The sequence below is a fragment of the Podarcis bocagei genome (assembly GCF_964188305.1).
Source record: "Podarcis bocagei genome assembly, chromosome: 3".
Lineage (NCBI taxonomy): Eukaryota > Metazoa > Chordata > Lepidosauria > Squamata > Lacertidae > Podarcis > Podarcis bocagei.
Window position 1 is genome coordinate 68,910,652 of NC_138127.1, and position 20,019 is coordinate 68,930,670.

Below are 20,019 nucleotides of genomic sequence, written 5' to 3' on the forward strand. Positions count from 1 at the left end.
AAAAGTAACAAGAAAAAATAGAGATGCAACTGTTTTTTCCTATTAAAGTTAACCCTCCAGTCATTAAAGTCAACAACAACAAAAAACCGTCAAGAGCAGCACGACCTGTATTTCCTCATTCTAACAGTGTTGCCTGCAAAACAGCATGAGATGGAACCTTGAGGGGACAAGCATTCTCTTTTAAGAAATACACAGCATGCCTTATGAATAGTTGGCAGCTGTATCAATAAACTTCAAGCTCTGCCCCTCATTTTCCTCTTCCCCTCTTCTCATCAATTTCTCTTTGCTCTGAATTATTATGCTTGCCTCCCCTTTCCCATAAAAGCCTGTGTATATTCTTGGATGTCCGCATACTTTCTGCCCTCCTCCCTACTATTTCATCCACACAAGAGGTGGCTTCTTTAAATATCTGCAAAAGGAGCTTCCTTCCAATTCCTTCTTTAAAACATGCTTCAGCATTTATTTCATGTCTATTCCACTTTTTCATCCCAAGTAGCTTGCAAAATGGAAAGATACAATCCAAAATCACTACATTAAAATACCAGATGAAAACTGTAATAAAAGCACAGCATGGATCAGCAAAATACAATGCAATCATTAATCAATAACGAACAGCTGGCAAAATAAGTCTGAACACTGCTCCTGAAAAAGCCCTGTCTCAAGGCAACACCAATGCTTGTGAGATAGAAAGGAAGGCCTCGGCTGATGACTCCAACAAGTTGATAAATTCATATGGAAAGTAACCCATTCAGTGCCTCTGAAAAGCTTTTGGAAGTGTATGCAATAAATGGTCAGCAATAAATCATTTATCTTGGCCGTGCACTGGAAAGAGCAGCCACTTCCAATTTTAAAATAACTACTGCCACATCAGAGCATTGTCCTGTAAAAGAACATCCTCTACTTAAGGCAGCTTTAAGTAGTTCAGGGATCAGCACAGCATAGACATCATTTGTAGGACTGTAAACAGATTATACTTATGATAATCGATTGCTAAAGAGATAAATGGCAGAGCGCCCTTGTGAATGCAAGCTTTCATATTCTTGCATGTTTGCATGTTTTATTAATCTTACATGTTAAATTATGATTTTTCCAAACTACGCATTGTACAGGAACACAACATTCCAGAAGTCTGGTCACCAAAGGAACCATACTATTAGGTCTGGCACCTGGGATAGAGAAAGAACATTCTCCCTCCCACTGCAAAGCGAAGGAACACAGCTGCATTCAAAGGGTTGAGCTGCAGAGGTCAGAATTGCCTATAGATGGCACTGCAGCCACTCCAGCCATGTTGATTTGCATGTCTTTGCAAAGAGGTAGCAGATGCCCTATTGTTGCCACAGTGCTGCTCAACCGTTTCACCAATGGAAGGGTTTCGGAAGAAAATCAGGAAAAAAGGTGGGGAGGAAGAGGGAACGAAAAAGCAGAGGAGGAAGCAGAGATCACAGAAGCGTCAGAGGGAGCGGAGAAGGCTGTAGCAGCCAGTGAGCCAGACTTTTGGGCTTATTGTGACTTTCAGAGCATCATGCAGCACTCCTACCTTGAGGAAATGTCCTTGTAACAATCCTATAAGGTAGATCAAAAGGACCATAGCTCAGTGGTAAAGCACCTGCTTTCCATAGAGAAGGTCCAAGCCCCAGGATTTCCATATAGGGCTAGGAAAGACTCTGGTTCAAAACCCTGGAGAGCCTCTGCCAGTCAGTGTAGACAGGACTGGGCTAGATGGAACAATGACTCATTATAAGGCAGCTTCTTCCTATTTTCCTATCACAATTTTTACCTGTTGAAAAACAGAGGCAACAGTGACAAACTAGCACTTACATCGTACGTCAGAGAATCTGCCTCGTTGGCTACTGTTAGGCCTGCTAGTTCCCCAAGACCCAGCTCGTTTTCAAGGGCCTCATCTGCTCCCATAATGAAAGACTTTCCGGATGAAGGAGGGAATGTTAAAGCTTCCACTGAAAGAGAAGAAATGAAAGTTAAGTACTCCATACAATCAGAAGCTTGGCATAAGCAGTTCAATTGAAATTCAGTAGAGTAAGCTCTTTACAAAACAAAGTGAAATTAACATGCGCAAATCAGCACCAGCAGAATCCAATTTTTGCCAGAAATAAAGTTCTTAAATACACATACCTCGGAAGCTGATTTCTTCAGAATTGTTCAAAACGATTAAGCACTAAAAAAGGAAATACTGTTTGGCTGATGGCACTAATATTTGTGCAAGAGACGTCAGATGTCAAGGAGATGAGTAATTATATGACATTTAGGAAACATCTGAAGGCAGCCCTGTATGGTGAAGCTTTTTAAGGTGTAATGTTTTATTATGTTTTTATATGTGCTGGAAGTCGCCCAGAGTGGCTGGGGCAACCTAGTCAGATGGGCGGGGTACAAATAAATTATTATTATTATTATTATTATTATTATTATTATTATTATTATTATTATTATTATTATTATTATTATTAAACTATGCAATCCACTCCTACAAGAGGCAGGGGTGGCCACTCTAATTCTGACGACTTGAAAAGATTAGACAAATTCACAGCGGAAAAGGCGATCAAAGACTACTAGCCATGGAGGCTAAGTTCCACCATGCCCTCTGAATACCAGTTGCATCGCAGGTGGGATGAGTGCTGTGCTCAGGTTCTGCTTGTAAGCATCCTTTGGAGCATCTGGTTGGCCACTGTGGGACCAGAGTGCTGGATTAGATGGGCCTGATCCAAGTTCACCCTGATGCTTTCAGGTAGTCCCATTGATTCCAAAGGGAGAATGAAATATTCAGCCCAAAATTCAATGGGGCCGAAAAGGGGGTGGGTCACATTCATATTTTCCTAAAAAATAAAAATATTGCATTCTAAATGCTAGGAAAATGCAACAAAGTAAAAACAGTACATGGCAGTGGCCGGGGGGGGGGGGGAGATCACCTGTAAAAGGTAAAGGTACCCCTGCCCGTACGGGCCAGTCGTGACCGACTCTAGGGTTGTGCGCTCATCTCACTTAAGAGGCTGGGAGCCGGCGCCGTCCGAAGACACTTCCGGGTCACGTGGCCAGCGTGACGAAGCTGCACTGGTGAGCCAGCACCAGTGCCGCACACGGAAACGCCGTTTACCTTCCCGCTATAAAGCGGGACCTATTTATCTACTTGCACTTAGGGGTGCTTTCGAACTGCTAGGTGGGCAGGAGCTGGGACCAAACGACAGGAGCTCATCCCGCCGCGGGGATTCGAACCGCCGACCTTACGATCAGCAAGTCCTAGGCACTGAGGTTTTACCCACAGCGCCACCCGCGTCCGCTAGATCACCTGTAAAAGCCCTAAATCTTGCCGTAAGTTTGCCAAAACATCGAACACCCATTCAAAAATCGAAGGTAGCCTTCATCCCAATTGTGTGAAGGTGAAAGCAATGCTGAGACTGAAAGCTCAGGACACCCAACTGAGCAATTGTAGAAAAACTACCACCTAGGCCTTTCCAGCAGTGAACCCAACGTGGGATGGGGAAAAAATGTTCCAAGCAAAAGGAGATTTCCCCCCCACTTCTCAAAGTGTTGCTAAGTAACATTTTGTCTTTCAAAGCATATATTTTAAGCATGTGGGCTGTTGATCCTTCAATGTTCTGCTGCCCTTGTTCCATGGAGTGTGCTACATCCACTTCTTAAAATGCAGCCAGCAGAAGCTGTTTTAATCAGACTAGTAGCCATTACATGACGAATACATATTTTCTATTTATAAATATGCCCAGACAGCAATTTTAAACAGAGGAAGTTGGATCCAGTTCACGACTAGAGGTGGCTTTGCAATTGGCAACTGGGAGATTTCAGGGCCAGTATCTGGCAGCGTTCAAGTTGGAGGCATTATTACCTCTGAGGCAGAATCAGCTGCAACTTCTGCAACTGCAGCCTCTCAAAAAGTGTCTTCCACAATAACTGAAATGGAAAGCCCCCATGGGGACGTGCCGGTCTACACAAATGGTACCTTCATTTGAATGCTGGTCATTCAAATGACCAGCATTCACTCGAGAATGCTCATTGAATGTAAACTGCCCCTTAAACTTAGCAAGGTTAAGTTTAACACAAAATCAAAAGGGCTTTCTTGGAGACATGCTAAAGAAAACCAATTATTTAGCTAGTTGACAGTGGAATGGTGATGTTTTTATATATGTTTTCAGGTTTTATATGTTTTCGGGTTTTCAGGACTTGCTTAATTTTCCCCTCCAATATCTATCAACTAGAGACTGGTGCAAAAGATAAGCACCTAGAATTAAAGTCTTCTGAATCCAAACATTTATTCTGAGCACCAAAACTTATGTAAGCTCACAGTCCTTCCACACAAAAATCTATTCCTGGCTGCTTGCTTCTCTTCACCCACCCACCTGCCTTCCTTTCTTTCTTCTAATATACTCCTTGCCTCCAATTTTCTTCATTCTAGCAGCATAATTTAAGGCGGTCATTTTGTTGCCATTGTGGAAGACAGGAGTGCCTGGCATGCTCTGGTCCATGGGGTCACGAAGTGTCAGACACAACTAAACAACAACACTAGTCAGAATCCTTGTCACTCTGCTTCAAATTATCCAGAGCTTCCAGTAGATCCAGATCTACCATTAATCCACTCCTGCTTTATGTATTGGTAAGGTGCATTAAGAGTTGGTTCTGTAATTTGCCATGCGCTTGAAAAATACTAGCAAAGTTAAAATTTTCAGGACATAGTAGTCTTGCGATCTTCCCAGGGCACTTTACTCATAAGAATTACCATGCACAACAGCAGATTTGCAAAACTTAAAGGAAGGAAGTTTGCTAGTATGTATACAAAGAAAGGATGGAGCATTTAATCAACTCTTAGTTGGAGTAACTGATTAAGAACATTTAATCAGCTAAAAAGATGCCCCCAAATATTTGGACAACAGATTGGGGGAGATTTCTTTTTAAAGAGAAATGTATAGCATATGTATTTGTAATACAAATAATTATAAAAACCACAGGTAGGAAGCTCCATCTTGTGATTTCCCCTTTGTTTTCACATAGGAAGGATTATTACCGTATTTTTCGCCCTATAGGACGCACTTTTTCCCCTCCAAAAAATGAAGGGGAAATGTGTGTGCGTCCTATGGGGCGAATGCAGGCTTTCACACCGACCCCTCTCGCTCTCCAGGCTTCAGGAAGCTATCCGCAAGGCTTGGGGCGGAAGCTGCAGCCTGCAGCTTCGGGCAGATGTCCGCAAGCCTTGCGTGCCCGGCGGGAGGTCCCGATGGGCTCGCAAGGCTTGGGGCGGCAGCCGGCAGCCCAAAGCACGGGGCGCGCTGCGGAGCACGCCCCGTGCTTCGGGCAGATGTCCGCAAGCCTTGCGCGGCCGGCGGGAGGTCCTGCCGGGCTCGCAAGGCTTGAGGGCGGCAGCCAGTTCTGGGGGCTGGCGTCGGGGGAAGCTCGGGCTTCCCCCACCCCAGCCCCAAGCCTGGGGGGGGAATAATATTTTTTTCCTTTATTCCCCCCCCCCAATCTAGGTGTGTCCTATGGGCTGGTGCGTCCTATAGGGCGAAGAATATGGTACTTCTTGTAAGGTTATCATGCATCATCTAAAAAACATCTTCGCTTCAGAACACATATACAAAGCTGACAGAATAATAGGCAAAAGCTAGTTCAGATTCCTTTAATTCAGGAGTAGGGACCCTTTTTGGCCAAAAATGTCAGATTGTTATTTCCCCCAGCCATCAGACCTGTCGGGCCTGAATGTCACAATGATGTCAGGTGACTGCAGACGCCTTCAGAAGCACCTTCCAAAGCCCTATTTTGCAAGCACTACTTGATCAACCCATCAAAGGTGCCTGCAAAACACCCTTTCAATTTAGGGCCCCAAAGGGTGTAGTTTGGCCAAAATAGAGAGGTCTGGCAGTCCTGATTAGGCCTCGTTTTCTCAAGCAATAGCTCTAATGCACCCCTTACACACACACACACACACACACACACACACACACACACACACAGCAGCAGCAGCCCTCACCTTCATCTGTTCTATTGATTTCTTGTTCAATAAGCCGTGAAGTACTGGATCTGGTGAGAGACATGGCTGACTGTTGTAATCCAGGCAGATCATCAACATCTCTCAAGTTAGCAAGCATATCTTGTAGTTTTGACCTGTTGGGCCCTGGCCAAAAACAACAAAATGTGGGGGGAAAGTTTTGCAAACATTAATAAAAGTAGTGTTACTATTAACTAACAAGTTGCACCAACAATAATGACAATGAGTGCTATTTATAGCAAAAGAAAAAGATGAACGTGAGTCAAATAATGATTCCTACTTCCACCAGTAACTAAATTTATGGCATGAAATGAAGTGCTTTAAGAAGGAAATGATGAAAACTGAGGTTTTGCACACACACTTCTGTTCACTGCATGGACTTGCTTGAGAAATGTAAAATGCATCCAAGTGACAGCAAATAAAACAAAAAATAATTTTATTTTTCCAAAGACTGTAACACTTGTGAGTTAAATTTTTTGCACAAGTTTTCAAACTTTCACAAAATTGTGCAGGACTGTGACCGTGCCACAATCTAAACAATGACAATTACTTTAAAAAATTGAAAAACAAAAACAATCAAGCAAGAGTCGCTGGTTTTGTTCTCCCTGAAACTACATGTGGTGAAAACCCATGCCCTTCTCAAAACTTACCTGCATTTTGCTCCATCATTTTCCCACATCCCTGTTTTGACTGTTTTATATAGGACTGAGGCTGAAACATATCTTCGGTAGTTTTTCCTGTTGTAAGTTTAATTAAGAATGGGAAAATATCTTACCCACAGTCCATAACCGTTTTTCCTAATCTACTAAATAATATAACTATTTCTAGTCACCTTAAAGTGTATTCTAAGACAGGTCTGAACTTAGCACACTTCACAAGGACTTTTTACAACAGCCTAGCAAAATCACAGCACTTTCCTCAAATTATTCGGTCCAAATCCTGCCATAATAATAACAACGATTTGTAACGACTGATATTTGTTGCAGACAAACAATTCAGGATTTTGCAAGACTATAACAGAAGTGCTTGTCTGCAAATATACAAAATTCTATAGGTGTGCACATTCATTAAAGTTATATATGCTTTACAGCTGAACATTCATGCCCCTAGATTTACACTTTTAACCTTTCTGTCACCAAATGTAACTGATTTATCACAGTTACAAACTATTCTAGATTATGCATAACTGATGCATCTTCCAAGAGTGTTGGCCCTGAGCAGATGCTTAATTTCTGTAATGGCAAAACGCTACTTGATTTCATTTAATTAAGATTCATAACCAGTTATTTTTCATATCGGGAAAAGCTGGGAGAGGGGGAAGCAAATTCCATTCTTTCATCCATCACTCCTTTAAACATTTAGCTCTTTAGTTCAGAAAGAATAGTGGAATGGTTTTAAAACCCAATTTGGTTATAGACATAATAATTTCCAGTCAAAACAAATGCCTCATCTCAAATTTAAAAATCTATTTCTTTTCTGCCAGGTATGCCACTCTATTGAGCAGCAACTTCATGCAGTCCTCTGTGTTTTAATTTTATCTCATCCTGATCAATAGTCTGCTACTCACCAAATGAAACACATTCCACCAATCATGACCTGCTTGGCATTTGGCAGCCCCCACCTCAGTTCTTTTAGTTTTAGGTTGGGAGCAAAAAAATAGTTTTAAAGTGAGATCCTCTGGCAGGCTACACTGGGGACTAACCTACACTGGTAGGTTATAACGTTAAAAATGTGTTATAAAAATGTGACACCAGGGGGCGCTGCAGAGCTGCGAGTCGCCAGCAATGGAAAAATGGATTGAGTGATATATAACGTTATTTTTAATTAATGGTTTTACAGATCAATGTAGCTCCAGCCTATGTTGCTAGTGGGCTGGATTCAGCATGACGAGTTACAGAGGCCCATGCTCTAATGCAAAGTGCCATAAACTCCTGTGGCCTATGCTACCTATGATATTCAGACCACGTATCTATCCGTGTTCTATGCATGAGTCCCAACATTTAACAAGCTTGTAGTGAGTCCCAAATTCTGATATTTTTTGGGTGGCGAGGAATGAATGGAAAAGGGAAAAGCAATTTGCCAAACCTCACAATGGGGAATCTAGTAAAGAATTTGAATTACTAGATCTTGTAGCAATGACTAAGGCAAGAGCATATCCCCTCATACTATGGGCCAGCAGATGAACAGGAGAATGAATACTCCTGAAGTAGGCCTTAGGATCAATGGATAGGACTTCATTCGGCCAGCGTAAAGCCTGTCCCAGTCCCCTTAGCTGAATTGGGTGGGCTGGCAGAAGCCTTAGGGTTTTAAAACAAAACAGAATGTGGCAGGCTGCCAGGAGGTCTGGACATTGTCCCAGAAAAGTGGCTAACCCTTAAATGATGTTTTGGAGGAATACACGATGTACAGCACTTTGAAAGAATGGTTTGCAAGGTGACAGGGACAAGTTACTTGTGTTATTGCTGCTGAAGCATTTCTCCATAACCAAAAAACTTAATAAATAGGATTATCCACTTCCTTCTTTTCAATACTCAGATGTAGAATACAGGGAATCAATGAAGTGGTTATGCTTCAGTAAAGCACTCTCAAAAAATTCAAGGAGGGAGACCTGCATCTCCTCCTTTCCCTACAACATCTAGGAGAAATACAGGTAACGTGCCAGGTATCATATTTTAGAGTTTACCATATTAAACACAGCAGAAGAAATAGCTGATGTAAGGAGGACTTTCTCTCAGGTTTGTAAATGCATGATGAATGAGTATTGCAATTTGAGCAACAAAATAGAGGAATATATTCATCCAGATTTCAGACTCTATTGTGCCTTTTGCCATTAGGCCCACAAGCAATCACCAAATATATTTTGACGCTACCAAAATTTGGTACTGTGATCCAATCATAATATTTTTTAGCTGAAAAATTATCTGTTCTATGATCTTAACAGTGCTAACACTACAAGGCTGCACAGACCAAAAGCCTCTGCAACATGCTGAAAGCTAGCATTTAGCAAAGTCCTCCCCAAGAATAATGGGGAAAGCTAATACTGTAATTTTTAAATCAATTTTGCAAAGACTAACATTAAAAATTAAGCATCTTACTTTTTTTTGTTAATCTTGATTTCTGTGTGCATTTGTTCCATATAATTGCTACCCAAATTTTCAGAATACAGCTGCTGTGTATGACATATAAACCTAGGATTTTCATATTAAACATCTGAAAGGGTTGCATTGCACATTTTGAGCACACAGCTTCTACGTAATGGATTTATATTGTAAGAGATGTAACACAGAAAGGAAGTATGACACACAGGGCTAGAAATTAAACTTCAAATACCGATCCAATTGTTTGCCTGGTATAAAAATAGCACTCAACCGAATTAGGCGAAGTTTCATGAGGACTTACTGATATTATTAAAAGCCTGGTAAGATTCCACCTCCCCCCATTTCGAGCCCTGCATTCAAATTATGAGGATAGCATGACTTGCATGTAGCAAACATTACATAGAAACAAGGGTAGAAATTAATTTGCTTTTATCTTTCACTTCTAGTTAAGGGTATGTCCAGACCAAAGATTCAGTTATCTGCTTGTCTCATGAGCTGCTCTTTACAGGTTTGCAGTACATACATCTCCTCTTCTTCTCCCAGAACTATATTATTTCTTTTTTAAAAAAACAGCAACTGCTAAATATATGCACCGTACACCCTCCTATATACACACCCTAACTTGTCAGATGTGCTGAGGGGGTACATGAGGTATTTCCACTGGTTGGCAAAGTTTATAACTTCATACAAAGCTGTTTGCTTTGTTTGGAAGGAGTTGTCTCAGGGCTGCCAAAGGGAAATAAACAGTTGAACGTATCAAGTGATGGGATCAGGTTAGTCCAAAGGCCTGTGCATGGCAAGTAACTTCTTGCATGCTATCAGAACATTTTTCACTCTCCCTCAGTTTCAAAAGCGTTTTGCCAGGTAGCATTGGGGAATGCTGTTCAATAAAAGCAAATGCAAACCCAAATCCTTGGGTACGTGAAAATAGCTGAATGGTTCTCCTGATCCAATTTGCATTGCCCACTGTAAATGACAGGGTGCACGCACGGACTAAACTAACTTCAAAAATTAGATGGAATGATTAGCAATCATTTACTGAAGCATTAAGTTCTGCACAAAGATTCCCAGAAATACAAACCAAGAGAGATCAGACAATCAACAACAGCCTCTATGGTCTCTAAGTCAAGCAAAAATTGGCTGGTTTGGACAAACCTTAACAAGAAGTGTTTTATGGTAGCCAAAAATTAAATATTAATATTTTAAAAGCATTCCCCCCCCAATACTTTATCCAACTGGATAACAGCAATGACCACAATACCTCTGGATTTTAAGTATCATTAATTTCCACCCCTGGTAACTGTGAACAGGAAAGCAGTCAGGAGCAGCAAAGTAAAAGAGTAAGTAGTTTGAGGAAAACATTGAAAGAAAGATAGTATTGGTGAAGTGAAAAGAGGCAGGAATTTATGAATTTTAAGGTGCAATGTTTTCCACTTACTCTTCACCCCCTTTTTCCCCTTGCGCTCCTTTTTGTATTGTTCCTTCAGTTTGGTTATTACTCCCTGGTCCACATTCCAGGCTTCAGGCATGAGACACTGGTCTTCCTTTTCTAGACAAAGTAAAACAAATGAAACATCCTCTTTATGTCATTTATTTATTTGATACTGAAGAAGGCAGCAGCTGCTGATCTATAAGTAATTTATTTATTTTGCACTGAAGGCGGCAGAAGTTGCTGATCTATACATTTGGGGTTTTTTAAAGTCAACAATAAACAGTGCTGCAGTTGAAGGGCAAATGGTATGTGCTTCTTTTCACATGCTCACCTTGTTCATATGGTGAGGAAGGGGGAGTGTTGTTTAGCAGAGGAACAGGAGAAGAGCTCTGAACCCTTCCCCACTCAATGCCATGCCTTCCCTCAGTGTTGTTCCAGCTCCTTTTCTCTGTTCTCAGCTCACTGCTGTTATCAGAGTCAGAAATAGGATAAAAGCTGCTGGAGCAACTGATTGCAGACAGATAAAGCATAAGTGGGGAAAGAGTTCGGCACTCCCCTCGCTGCACAGCTTGTACTGTTAAAAGTAAGATCCACCCACCCCTCTCCGCTTTATAAATGGACTGAGCCAAAATAATGCTGGCTCCACCACAGCTCAATTGAGCTTAAGTGCCATTCTATTTCACTTGTTCAGAAGTCTTCAAAAATGTAATTGGGGGTTGGTGTTAGCAATAGCCAGTTTCTGATCCCAACCCTTTATTCATTCTAAGTGAAAATACTTCATTTTTAATGTAATTGGTAATTACTTCAAACATTTCCCCTTTCAGTCTTCACTGTCTATGTTACTTGAGTCTTTGAATACCCACTTACTTTTGACTGGGTTTCTCTTATGTTGCGCAACATAGATAAAAATAAATTACTAAAATTCTTTAGTAAGAAAACGGGCACACCGCTGCATTAGATAGTAACAGAAACAGTAAATCTAGGCATTATGCTTCAATGTGGGTGTGTCTCCTTGCAATAATGGTGTTCAAGAGCTGTAAGAAGAACCTGGTCTCATTCATACAGTTCAAATTATGACATTTTACACCAGCTATAGATAGCAGAAGGCACACAACCCAGAGGTCCTGTGGTTTCACAAACCACACTTTACACCAAGGCTGAATCTTAGGCTGCATCAAAATGACAAGCACCCCCCAACTAGTGTAACATGAGAAAGCAAGTGGAATGAAGGTACTTTAAGCCCAGGGGTATCATCTAATAATAGGTTCATTTAATAACTGATTTGGAGACTGCCACATTACTGATCCTGCAAGTCAATTCAGAGTAGCAAAGTCTACCACAGGACTTGGCACATTTTCATACGCCATGCTGGTGTCGCATAAGCCAAGTGAGCATGCTTAACACTTGCAAAGGATTCCATCTGAAAGCACACTTAAATGTACGTTCTGTAATGACATGTAACACAGCGTTTTGGGAACTGTTTTCCAAGCGCAGGCTGAACTTCAGAAGAATTTTGCAACTTGCCATCTGCTTATACAAGAGTGTCTGTATTACAATGAAGCCAACACGGAGCATTGTAACATCATCATCATCATCACCATCATCATCATTATTAAAATTTCTATACCGCCCTTCACCCAAGGATCACAGAGCAGTTTATAATATAAAAACACAAAAATGCATAACATAGTAACAAAAACTAATACAGCCCCCAATTATTATTATTCTTTACTCTCATCAGCAAGAAGCCAATAAAAAAGGTACAAATTGTTTGTGTTTCACGTCCCTGGTACCAACCACCTGACTGTGTTCATGTCAGGTGCACAACACTGCTGCTACCTCTGCAGATCTTATGAAATGGCATTCCACCTGTTGTTACCTTTTTGGGAGGGTCACAAGGAGAAGGGAGTTGCTATAATTACACATAACCCCAGATATTGTGTAGAAATGGCATTCTGACTTGTCCTAACGTGTTTTTACCTCTGCTTATACATCACCTGTGAGAACACATTTAAAAATTCATTCAAGCGGCTTTTTGAAAAGTAACCCATTCCAGTGTTTTGTTTTGTTTTGTTTTGTTTTGTTTTTAAAGTCTGTTTGTCACATGAGGCAAATCTTGCTCTAATAAACTATATAGATTACTCAGATGTTTTCTTTCTTCCATTTCTGAATACTGATGCACAACAGTATCCAGCTCTCAGATTTCACGTTCATAGCATATGCATACTTACCTAGGATTAAGCCCCACAGAATTTGGTGGGACTTCCTCCAGGTAAAGCATGCATGTGATTGGGCTGCCAGTCAGTGGAGCATAATGTATGATGGATTCAACCTATGCCATTTGAACAGGTGTGGGAGAAAGAAAAACAAAACATAGCCAGATGTGGAGAGGATGGAGCAGAGGAAGTTCAGAAAATGGAGGTTACAAAATCCAAAGGCTGGGAAACTAAGCAAAAAGTGATCGTCAGGAAGCAAGTAGCTAATGAAGTAGGAATAGATGCAGAGTTTACAACAACAATGCCGGGTAAGAAGGACTAACCAATCATGATTGCAACAGAAACTGGCTAAGAGTGCAGTACAGTGGTGCCTCGCAAGACGAAAAGAATCCGTTCTGTGATTCTCTTCGTCTAGCGGTTTTTTCGTCTTGCGAAGCAAGCCCATTGAAGGATTAGCGGATTAGCGCTATTAGCGCTATTAGCGGCTTTTAGCGGCTGATCGGATCAGCTGATAAGCAGCTTAGCGGCTTAGAAAAAGGGGGGAGGAAAAAAACCATCAGGAACTCACAAGACATTGTCGTCTTGCGAAGCAAGCCCATAGGAAATTCGTTTTGCGAAGCACCTCCAAAACGGAAAACTCTTTCGTCTAGCGAGTTTTCCATCTTGTGAGGCATTCATCTTGCGGGGCACCACTGTAACTGTAGTATCAGCCAGGAGGAGAGCTCCCAAGTAAAGGGACATCTCTCTCTCTCTCTCTCTCTCTCTCTCTCTCTCTCTCTCACACACACACACACACACACACACACAGCCCAGAGGAACAGTAAATATGGATAGGTATGAGTTTATAAAGGATTACAAGAATATCTGCAGGAAATGGGTTAGTATGATGGACCCTTCAGAAACAGATTGCAAAGGCAAAGGCATCATTTCAATCCCGTTTCGAATTATTTGTATTTGGCCACTCTGGAAGAAGTGAAATGCCATCAAGGAAGTGCCAAGTAAAAATAATGTATATATGTAAGGAGATAGGAGACAGATATTCTGAATTTTAGACACCTGCTGAAAACTTCTCTGTTTACTCTGGTCTTCCCCAGTGTATTTTGAGTTTGCAGAGATACAATCTACAAAAGAAGCTAAATTACGCTTCATAGTTTTTATTTGATTGATCTTATATTATTTATTCTTATGTCCTTTTGTTCACCACTCACAGATATTCTATATTAAGCATTTTATACATTCTTAAATATCAATCTTGGTCTGGTAGGCAAAGGGAGTGTGGAGAATGAAAGTGAACCCAGCATGCAAAACAGGCTTCAGAAGGAATGGGAAGCCCCGACACTGCATGTCAGACTCCCATCTGGCCATTTTGCCCTGGCACAGGCTCACATTGACTGCCATTTCATTCTGTTTTTTTACTCTACCATTTCACTACCTGAAGTCATGAAGCTAATGCCAAAGCAGACTCTGTGGGGCTTATTCTGGCCCAAGGGCTTTAACGCCGAGAAGTATCAAGTGGTGGAATTGGTCTATGTCTTGGTCGTGCTCTTATGTAATGAGATTGAACCAAGTGTTTTTTCCTTCTTGGCCAACCAATGAAACACATAAAGTCATGACAGGCACATGACCTACAGCGTTCTCCTACTGGGTTACCTCTACAGCCAGTTTCCGTAGCATTGCATGGCTAAGACACTGTATCTGCCATGTTCCTAAGGAGTTAGAAGGTTTTGTAAGATGTTTTAGTGGCATCCCAAAAGAAGAGCCAATTTCCTTACAGAATAGAGTTTTAAAAGTTACATCTTACAACTAACTCAAACTATTCATAGAAAATAATAACTTCAATAAAATAGTTTATTCTATCTAGATAAAATACAAAGGTGGGGAGGATCTGGCAGGGCTTGTGTCACCCCAGAGCTACAGCAGCATATCCTCAACAATATTACAACGGCTACATTTTTTTGCATTTAACCAAGTTCCTGCATTTCTGAAGAATTCCTTTTTACTTCCTTACCCCAGTCTGTGCCGTCTCCTGAACTTCTTGACTCTCCATCTCCTTCATCGGATGTAGCCAAGAAATCAAACTCCTTCAAGGCCTCTTCAGTATCTCGGTCTTCACTGCTATCTGATAGCACCCTTTTCCTCACAATCTATGAAGGACAGAAAATGAAATGAAACATTTGTGTCTGTATTATTTCTACATATCCCTGAACTCGGGGGGGGGGGCAGAAGAGAAGGATATATACATCACTGTTCATTTTAATAAAAAAATTCCTTCCAGTAGCACCTTAAAGACCAACTAAGTTAGTTCTTGGTATGAGCTTTCGTGCATGCACACACACTTTTTTATTTTGACTATGGCAGACCAACACGGCTACCTATCTGTAACTGTTCATTTTAAATCTAACTTAAATACTAATGTACTATATAATCTTTAGAACACTAGGGAATTTAATCTAATTTAATCAAAGCCATGTGTAAATTGTAGAGGAGGAGGCCAAGCTAGGCTTCTTTTAATTGGACAGGAGGTAGCAATACAGTACTAGAATACCATTTATCAGGCCGGCTTGCAAAAATGTGCCATGATTAAATCCTTGCATTTGCTCACACATGATTGGAATATATGCCATATCATGATTTTTAAGATCCCATCACTGAAAGTCTTGTTCTATGATTAAGAGTTCTCAGCCCACCGTTGAAGTGTCCATGATTGTTCTCTCTCTTCCATCAATATCATCATCTTCGTCCTCATCACTAAATTCTGCTGCAGCATTTTCAAGGAATTTAAATGTCTCTAGCAGCGAAGCAGAGTCTGTCAAATCTGGTTTCCTAGATAAAAATTAAAATAGCAGCAAAGGGTTATTTTGTCTGTTTTTCTCTCTTCATTATGTTTAACAAAGCCAAACACATAAAAAATATAGGGAAAATGATATAATTCTCCAATGGATCTGCAATTTCTTTTTAATATATAAATGTTCTTATTTATTTTCATAATAAAACCAAACATTTACAATATAAAATTTGGCATCCATGTCATTATACACAGCATTGGTTTGAAAGAGTTTCATCATTAGTCCAAGTGATCTCTGTGTGTGTACTACTGGAACTTCAGTTTCACATTCATAAATGTATATTGTGGTGCACGACAAAAACTAGAACGAGTCTCATGGCACCATCAGGTCTAAAAAAATGACAGTACACACTCTTTTATAGACTACAGCCCACTCCATTCAATGCACAAAGCATGACTCTCGGTTTGAAGGTATACACACACAAGAAAAGGGAAAAACTGTAAATGTTTTGAGCTAAATTACAATGAAATATAAAATGTATATTCTGATAATTCAATTAGAACTTAAATGTATGCAAAATATGCAGTGATACTTCACCACAGCAGCAATTGGTTGATTACTAAATACTAAAGACTTTAACAGCTATTTCTATGAAAAATGACTGTGAAGGGGCTTTTTATTACATTCTGGGCTGGATCCAGAGATCGCATGAGCAGAGTCCCCTGGTGCCCCTAAAAATGTGCTCAGGAAGTTAGAATCCCCTCTTCCTCTTTCTGTGAATAGCAGCCTCCACTGGATTGCCAGCTCTTCCATTTGCAGAAGGCTACCTCTTGATCCAAACTCTTTAAATTTATTTACCACACTTCGTTTAACATGGACTCCACTTGAGCAAACACTTTGAAAAGTGAGAATTTGAAATTATCCACTTTTAGAAGAAAACACACACACAGCACCACAAGCAGCACTACTTTTGAAAATGAGCATATATGAATCCACATTTCAACAGACTAGCCAACCACTACTAATCAGCAATATCACAATTCTCACATTGATACCTGAAATTGTCTTCTTTTTTCTTGAGATTAGAAAGCAATGTCTTCACTGATATAGATAGATGCTTAAACCTCCAGTTTCTAGATTACTACTTGGGACAGTGGTGGGGGAGTGTTTTGGGGTTGTTGTTTTTTAAAAAAAGAAGCAACTTGCTGGGTTTCAAGATTCCCAACACACGGTGAGGGGGACCTTCTTGGACAAGAATAAAATAAATGAAGCCGCAACTGCAGCTCCCCAAACACCTAGATTTACTGATACTTCCTTCAGGTTTTCCTAAAGAAACTAATTGCTGTTTTCTTCATTCACTTAGTAACTATTAAATACATTTTCTCTTATCCAGATGGTTGTATTGTTTCTTTTCCTGAAACTAGGAAGAAAGTTGAGAATAAAACACTGCTGGGATCCAGAGTTTGTTATTTTGTTCTTAAATGTGCACAGTTTCCAGCTACAAGTCTCTCTTATTTAACCCGTCACTTGATTCCAATTACTAGTTAAACACTAAAATGAGAGAGGATTCATTATTATTTCTACACTGCATTTTCATTTAAAATATAGCTTCAAGCATACTAGGAGGCTGTGTGGGTAACCAAGGCAGTGCAGACAAGCAATTTTTCATTATGCAACAAAAGGCAGTAAAACAAGGAAAACGGGCCAGGTCATAATTAATGCCATGTCAGTCAGGGTATAGAAAAATGTAAAGGAAAGTTAGCAAGGCTACAATTTTTAAAATCTGAGATTTCAAGGGAAAAAAAGCCCATGCATGTTTGTCAATATATTAATAGGGCCAATAGTGCAATCCTATGCTCAAAAGTGCATAAGATTGCAGCCTAAGTGTCTCAAAAGTTCTGGAAACATACATTCAGATTTAACTGTAAGCCACCCAGAGAACTTTGCTATTGTGTGTCCTATAAATGTCATAAAACACATTGCCTTCTGTGGCTAACTAGCACCATATTGTAGAAACATTACAATATAACCTTTTTCAGAGATATATGAATATTTCTGCATGTGGTGGCAGAAAATAATTAAAATAGCTGCCTGCTCCTAAGTCATGTCTGCTTGGAATCTACGAATTGGATATAATATTTAAATGGGATTTATGCACATGCAACCCTACACACATAATTTTAGGGGTAAGGCTAATGCCACTGAGACCCACATACATTTGAAGTTGAGTTTAGGTAAAGATATCTATGTGAACATGAGGCAGTCCAGGGAAGTGATAGGTGCACACAAAGTGATCCTGTTCTCCACTTTATGCAGACTTTACACACTGGCAGGTATGCATAAATGGTGGACATGAAGCAACAGTCATCATACTAACACTGTTAAAGCGAAAATCTTGCTAAAGAAATGATATTCACTGTCCCATACAAGTCTCAAGTGATGAACACATTCTGAATTCTTTTATACACACTTCCCAACAAATTATGCAAATATCACATTGATTAATGCAAAATTCTTTTAAAAATGCAGTTAAAGTTTACTGCCCAGATAAACAGAAATATCACAATGTGCAGAATCATAATATTGAAAATCAAATAACATCACACAGTAAAATCCAAGAAGTATCATAAGGTTTATCTTTTAAAAGTAATAATCATATGACATATACACTTATTCTTCTATTACATACTTATGAGTTACACAGAAAAGGGCTTGTTACATCTTTTCTATACACCTTCCTTAGGTCTTATCTCAATTTTTTAAAAAAGGATTTCAATTCTATAGTTTTTTTGTCTGATGAAGACTTGAGGTGGAGAGTAGAGACAGCACATTAGCAGAATCCCTAAAACATCAGAAAGGGCACAAATGTGGAAGAGACTCGGATTCAGCTACAACTTTTATTATTTGTGCTTTAAATCAATTTATAAGCCTAAGTGCTGATCAATATTCCCAATAATGCTATGAACAAGAGCACCCCTTCTGGCATTTGGCAAATCAACTTTGTGATGTCACACAGTCAAATCTAATTGTCACATGATGTCATCACTAAGACCATTCCATGTGAGATCAGGAAACATGATCTTCACTTTGAATTGGCTTTCTGATGCTGCAATGCCGCTAAATCTGATTGGCTAAGTGATGTCATCACATTTACAACATGATTCTTGACTGGCTTTTGGTCAGTCCCAGGAACATCAAGTGGCAGTAATAAGGGGAAAAAAAACACCAAAATAGCAATATAGAACCCTAATGTTCTGCTCAAAGAAAGTGGCTTTCCCACTTCCTCCTGCCTTGTGACCTCAGAGCACACTTCATATTGTACAAGAATCTGCAGCTACTGGCCAGGGTGGGCGAGATCAGCAGAAATCTATGTCACTCCTTGGGCAACTGGAAGTGTTTTCAGGTCATGCAAGTTGCTTTGTTTTAGCTGAACCACAGGCAGCAAATAACAGAAGGAAGTGTGGAACCAGGCCTTCAGAGTGGTGGCACCTACCCTTTGAAACTGCCTCCCGTTACAAAACAGAGAGGCACCATCTCTATCATCTTTTGGAACCTATTGAAGACCTTCCTTTTTCAAGGTTTTAATCCCAGTCTGTCTCAGATTTGAAATTGTTTTTATACACAGAATTTGTCTTTAATTAGTTTCATTGTTGAAGTTCTCATTGTGAAGTGTTCTGACATATTTTATGGGAAGTGATTCATAAACAGAATCAATTAGATAAACGAAAATAATATATGCAAAGCGCTAGTCCTTGGGCATGTTAGTATGAACTGGAAAATACCTGGCACAACCCTAATCTTAAAATGTAAGCTTAAAATAAAATCAGTCTCTGCTTTCTAGAACAGAGAACTTTAAAACCAACATTACTATTACTGCAAGATCCTTTAGCAAGTTCCGATATTTGTGTACATTCAGCTTTACCATGAACCTCTTGGAAGGAATTCCAAGTTGGAATTGAGTCAAGTAACAACTTTTATCAATTATAAAACTCAATTCGCAAGACAGTTGAAAGGTGCATTTTCATGAAAAAAGAAGTAAAGCATTTATTGCTTGAAAAACACCTTAAACATTTACAAATGTTTACAACAATGCTTCAAAGTCAATTTGAAAATCAGAAATGTTACATGGGCTAGGCTTTATTACTGCACACTGTGCATCAGATAGCAAAACAATGCAGTTCCCCCAACTTTTTACTTAACTTGCAAAGGAAAGGTAACATCATTAAACTAAAGAAGCAGGTATTAAAATGAGAACTAACTGGTACCCCACGCAAGGCTACACCCGGTTTCATTTGTTTTTCTTCTGCCAGATATGTTAATGACAAAGTGCATCTTTTACATCCACGGCAAACACTGGAAATCCTAGATGTTAATACAAAGGTTAATTATTTTAGTGTCCCCTGCTGAGTTCAGTCATGCTGAGCTGTGGTACTTATCTTTCATAGCACCAGTGTGCTGATCTGAAGTAGTGAACCATTTCTTT

At 40.0% G+C, this 20,019-nt stretch overlaps 1 protein-coding gene across 3 annotated transcripts in view; it reads right to left on the reverse strand.

Annotated features, from left to right (window-relative positions):
- Nucleotides 1–20,019, reverse strand: part of STRN (striatin) — a 57,233-nt gene that overhangs the window by 17,235 nt on the left and 19,979 nt on the right. Inside the window, exons 6-11 of one of the 3 annotated variants that reach the window (XM_081188074.1) lie at nt 15,438–15,573; nt 14,759–14,894; nt 10,541–10,651; nt 6,655–6,741; nt 5,987–6,130; nt 1,819–1,955 (exon numbers count right to left, since the gene is read on the reverse strand). In XM_081188074.1, coding sequence (XP_081044200.1) covers nt 1,819–1,955; nt 5,987–6,130; nt 6,655–6,741; nt 10,541–10,651; nt 14,759–14,894; nt 15,438–15,573 — 751 coding nt within the window. The remainder of the gene's footprint in view (nt 1–1,818; nt 1,956–5,986; nt 6,131–6,654; nt 6,742–10,540; nt 10,652–14,758; nt 14,895–15,437; nt 15,574–20,019) is intronic. The other 2 variants (XM_081188075.1, XM_081188076.1) reach the window with 2 other exon arrangements.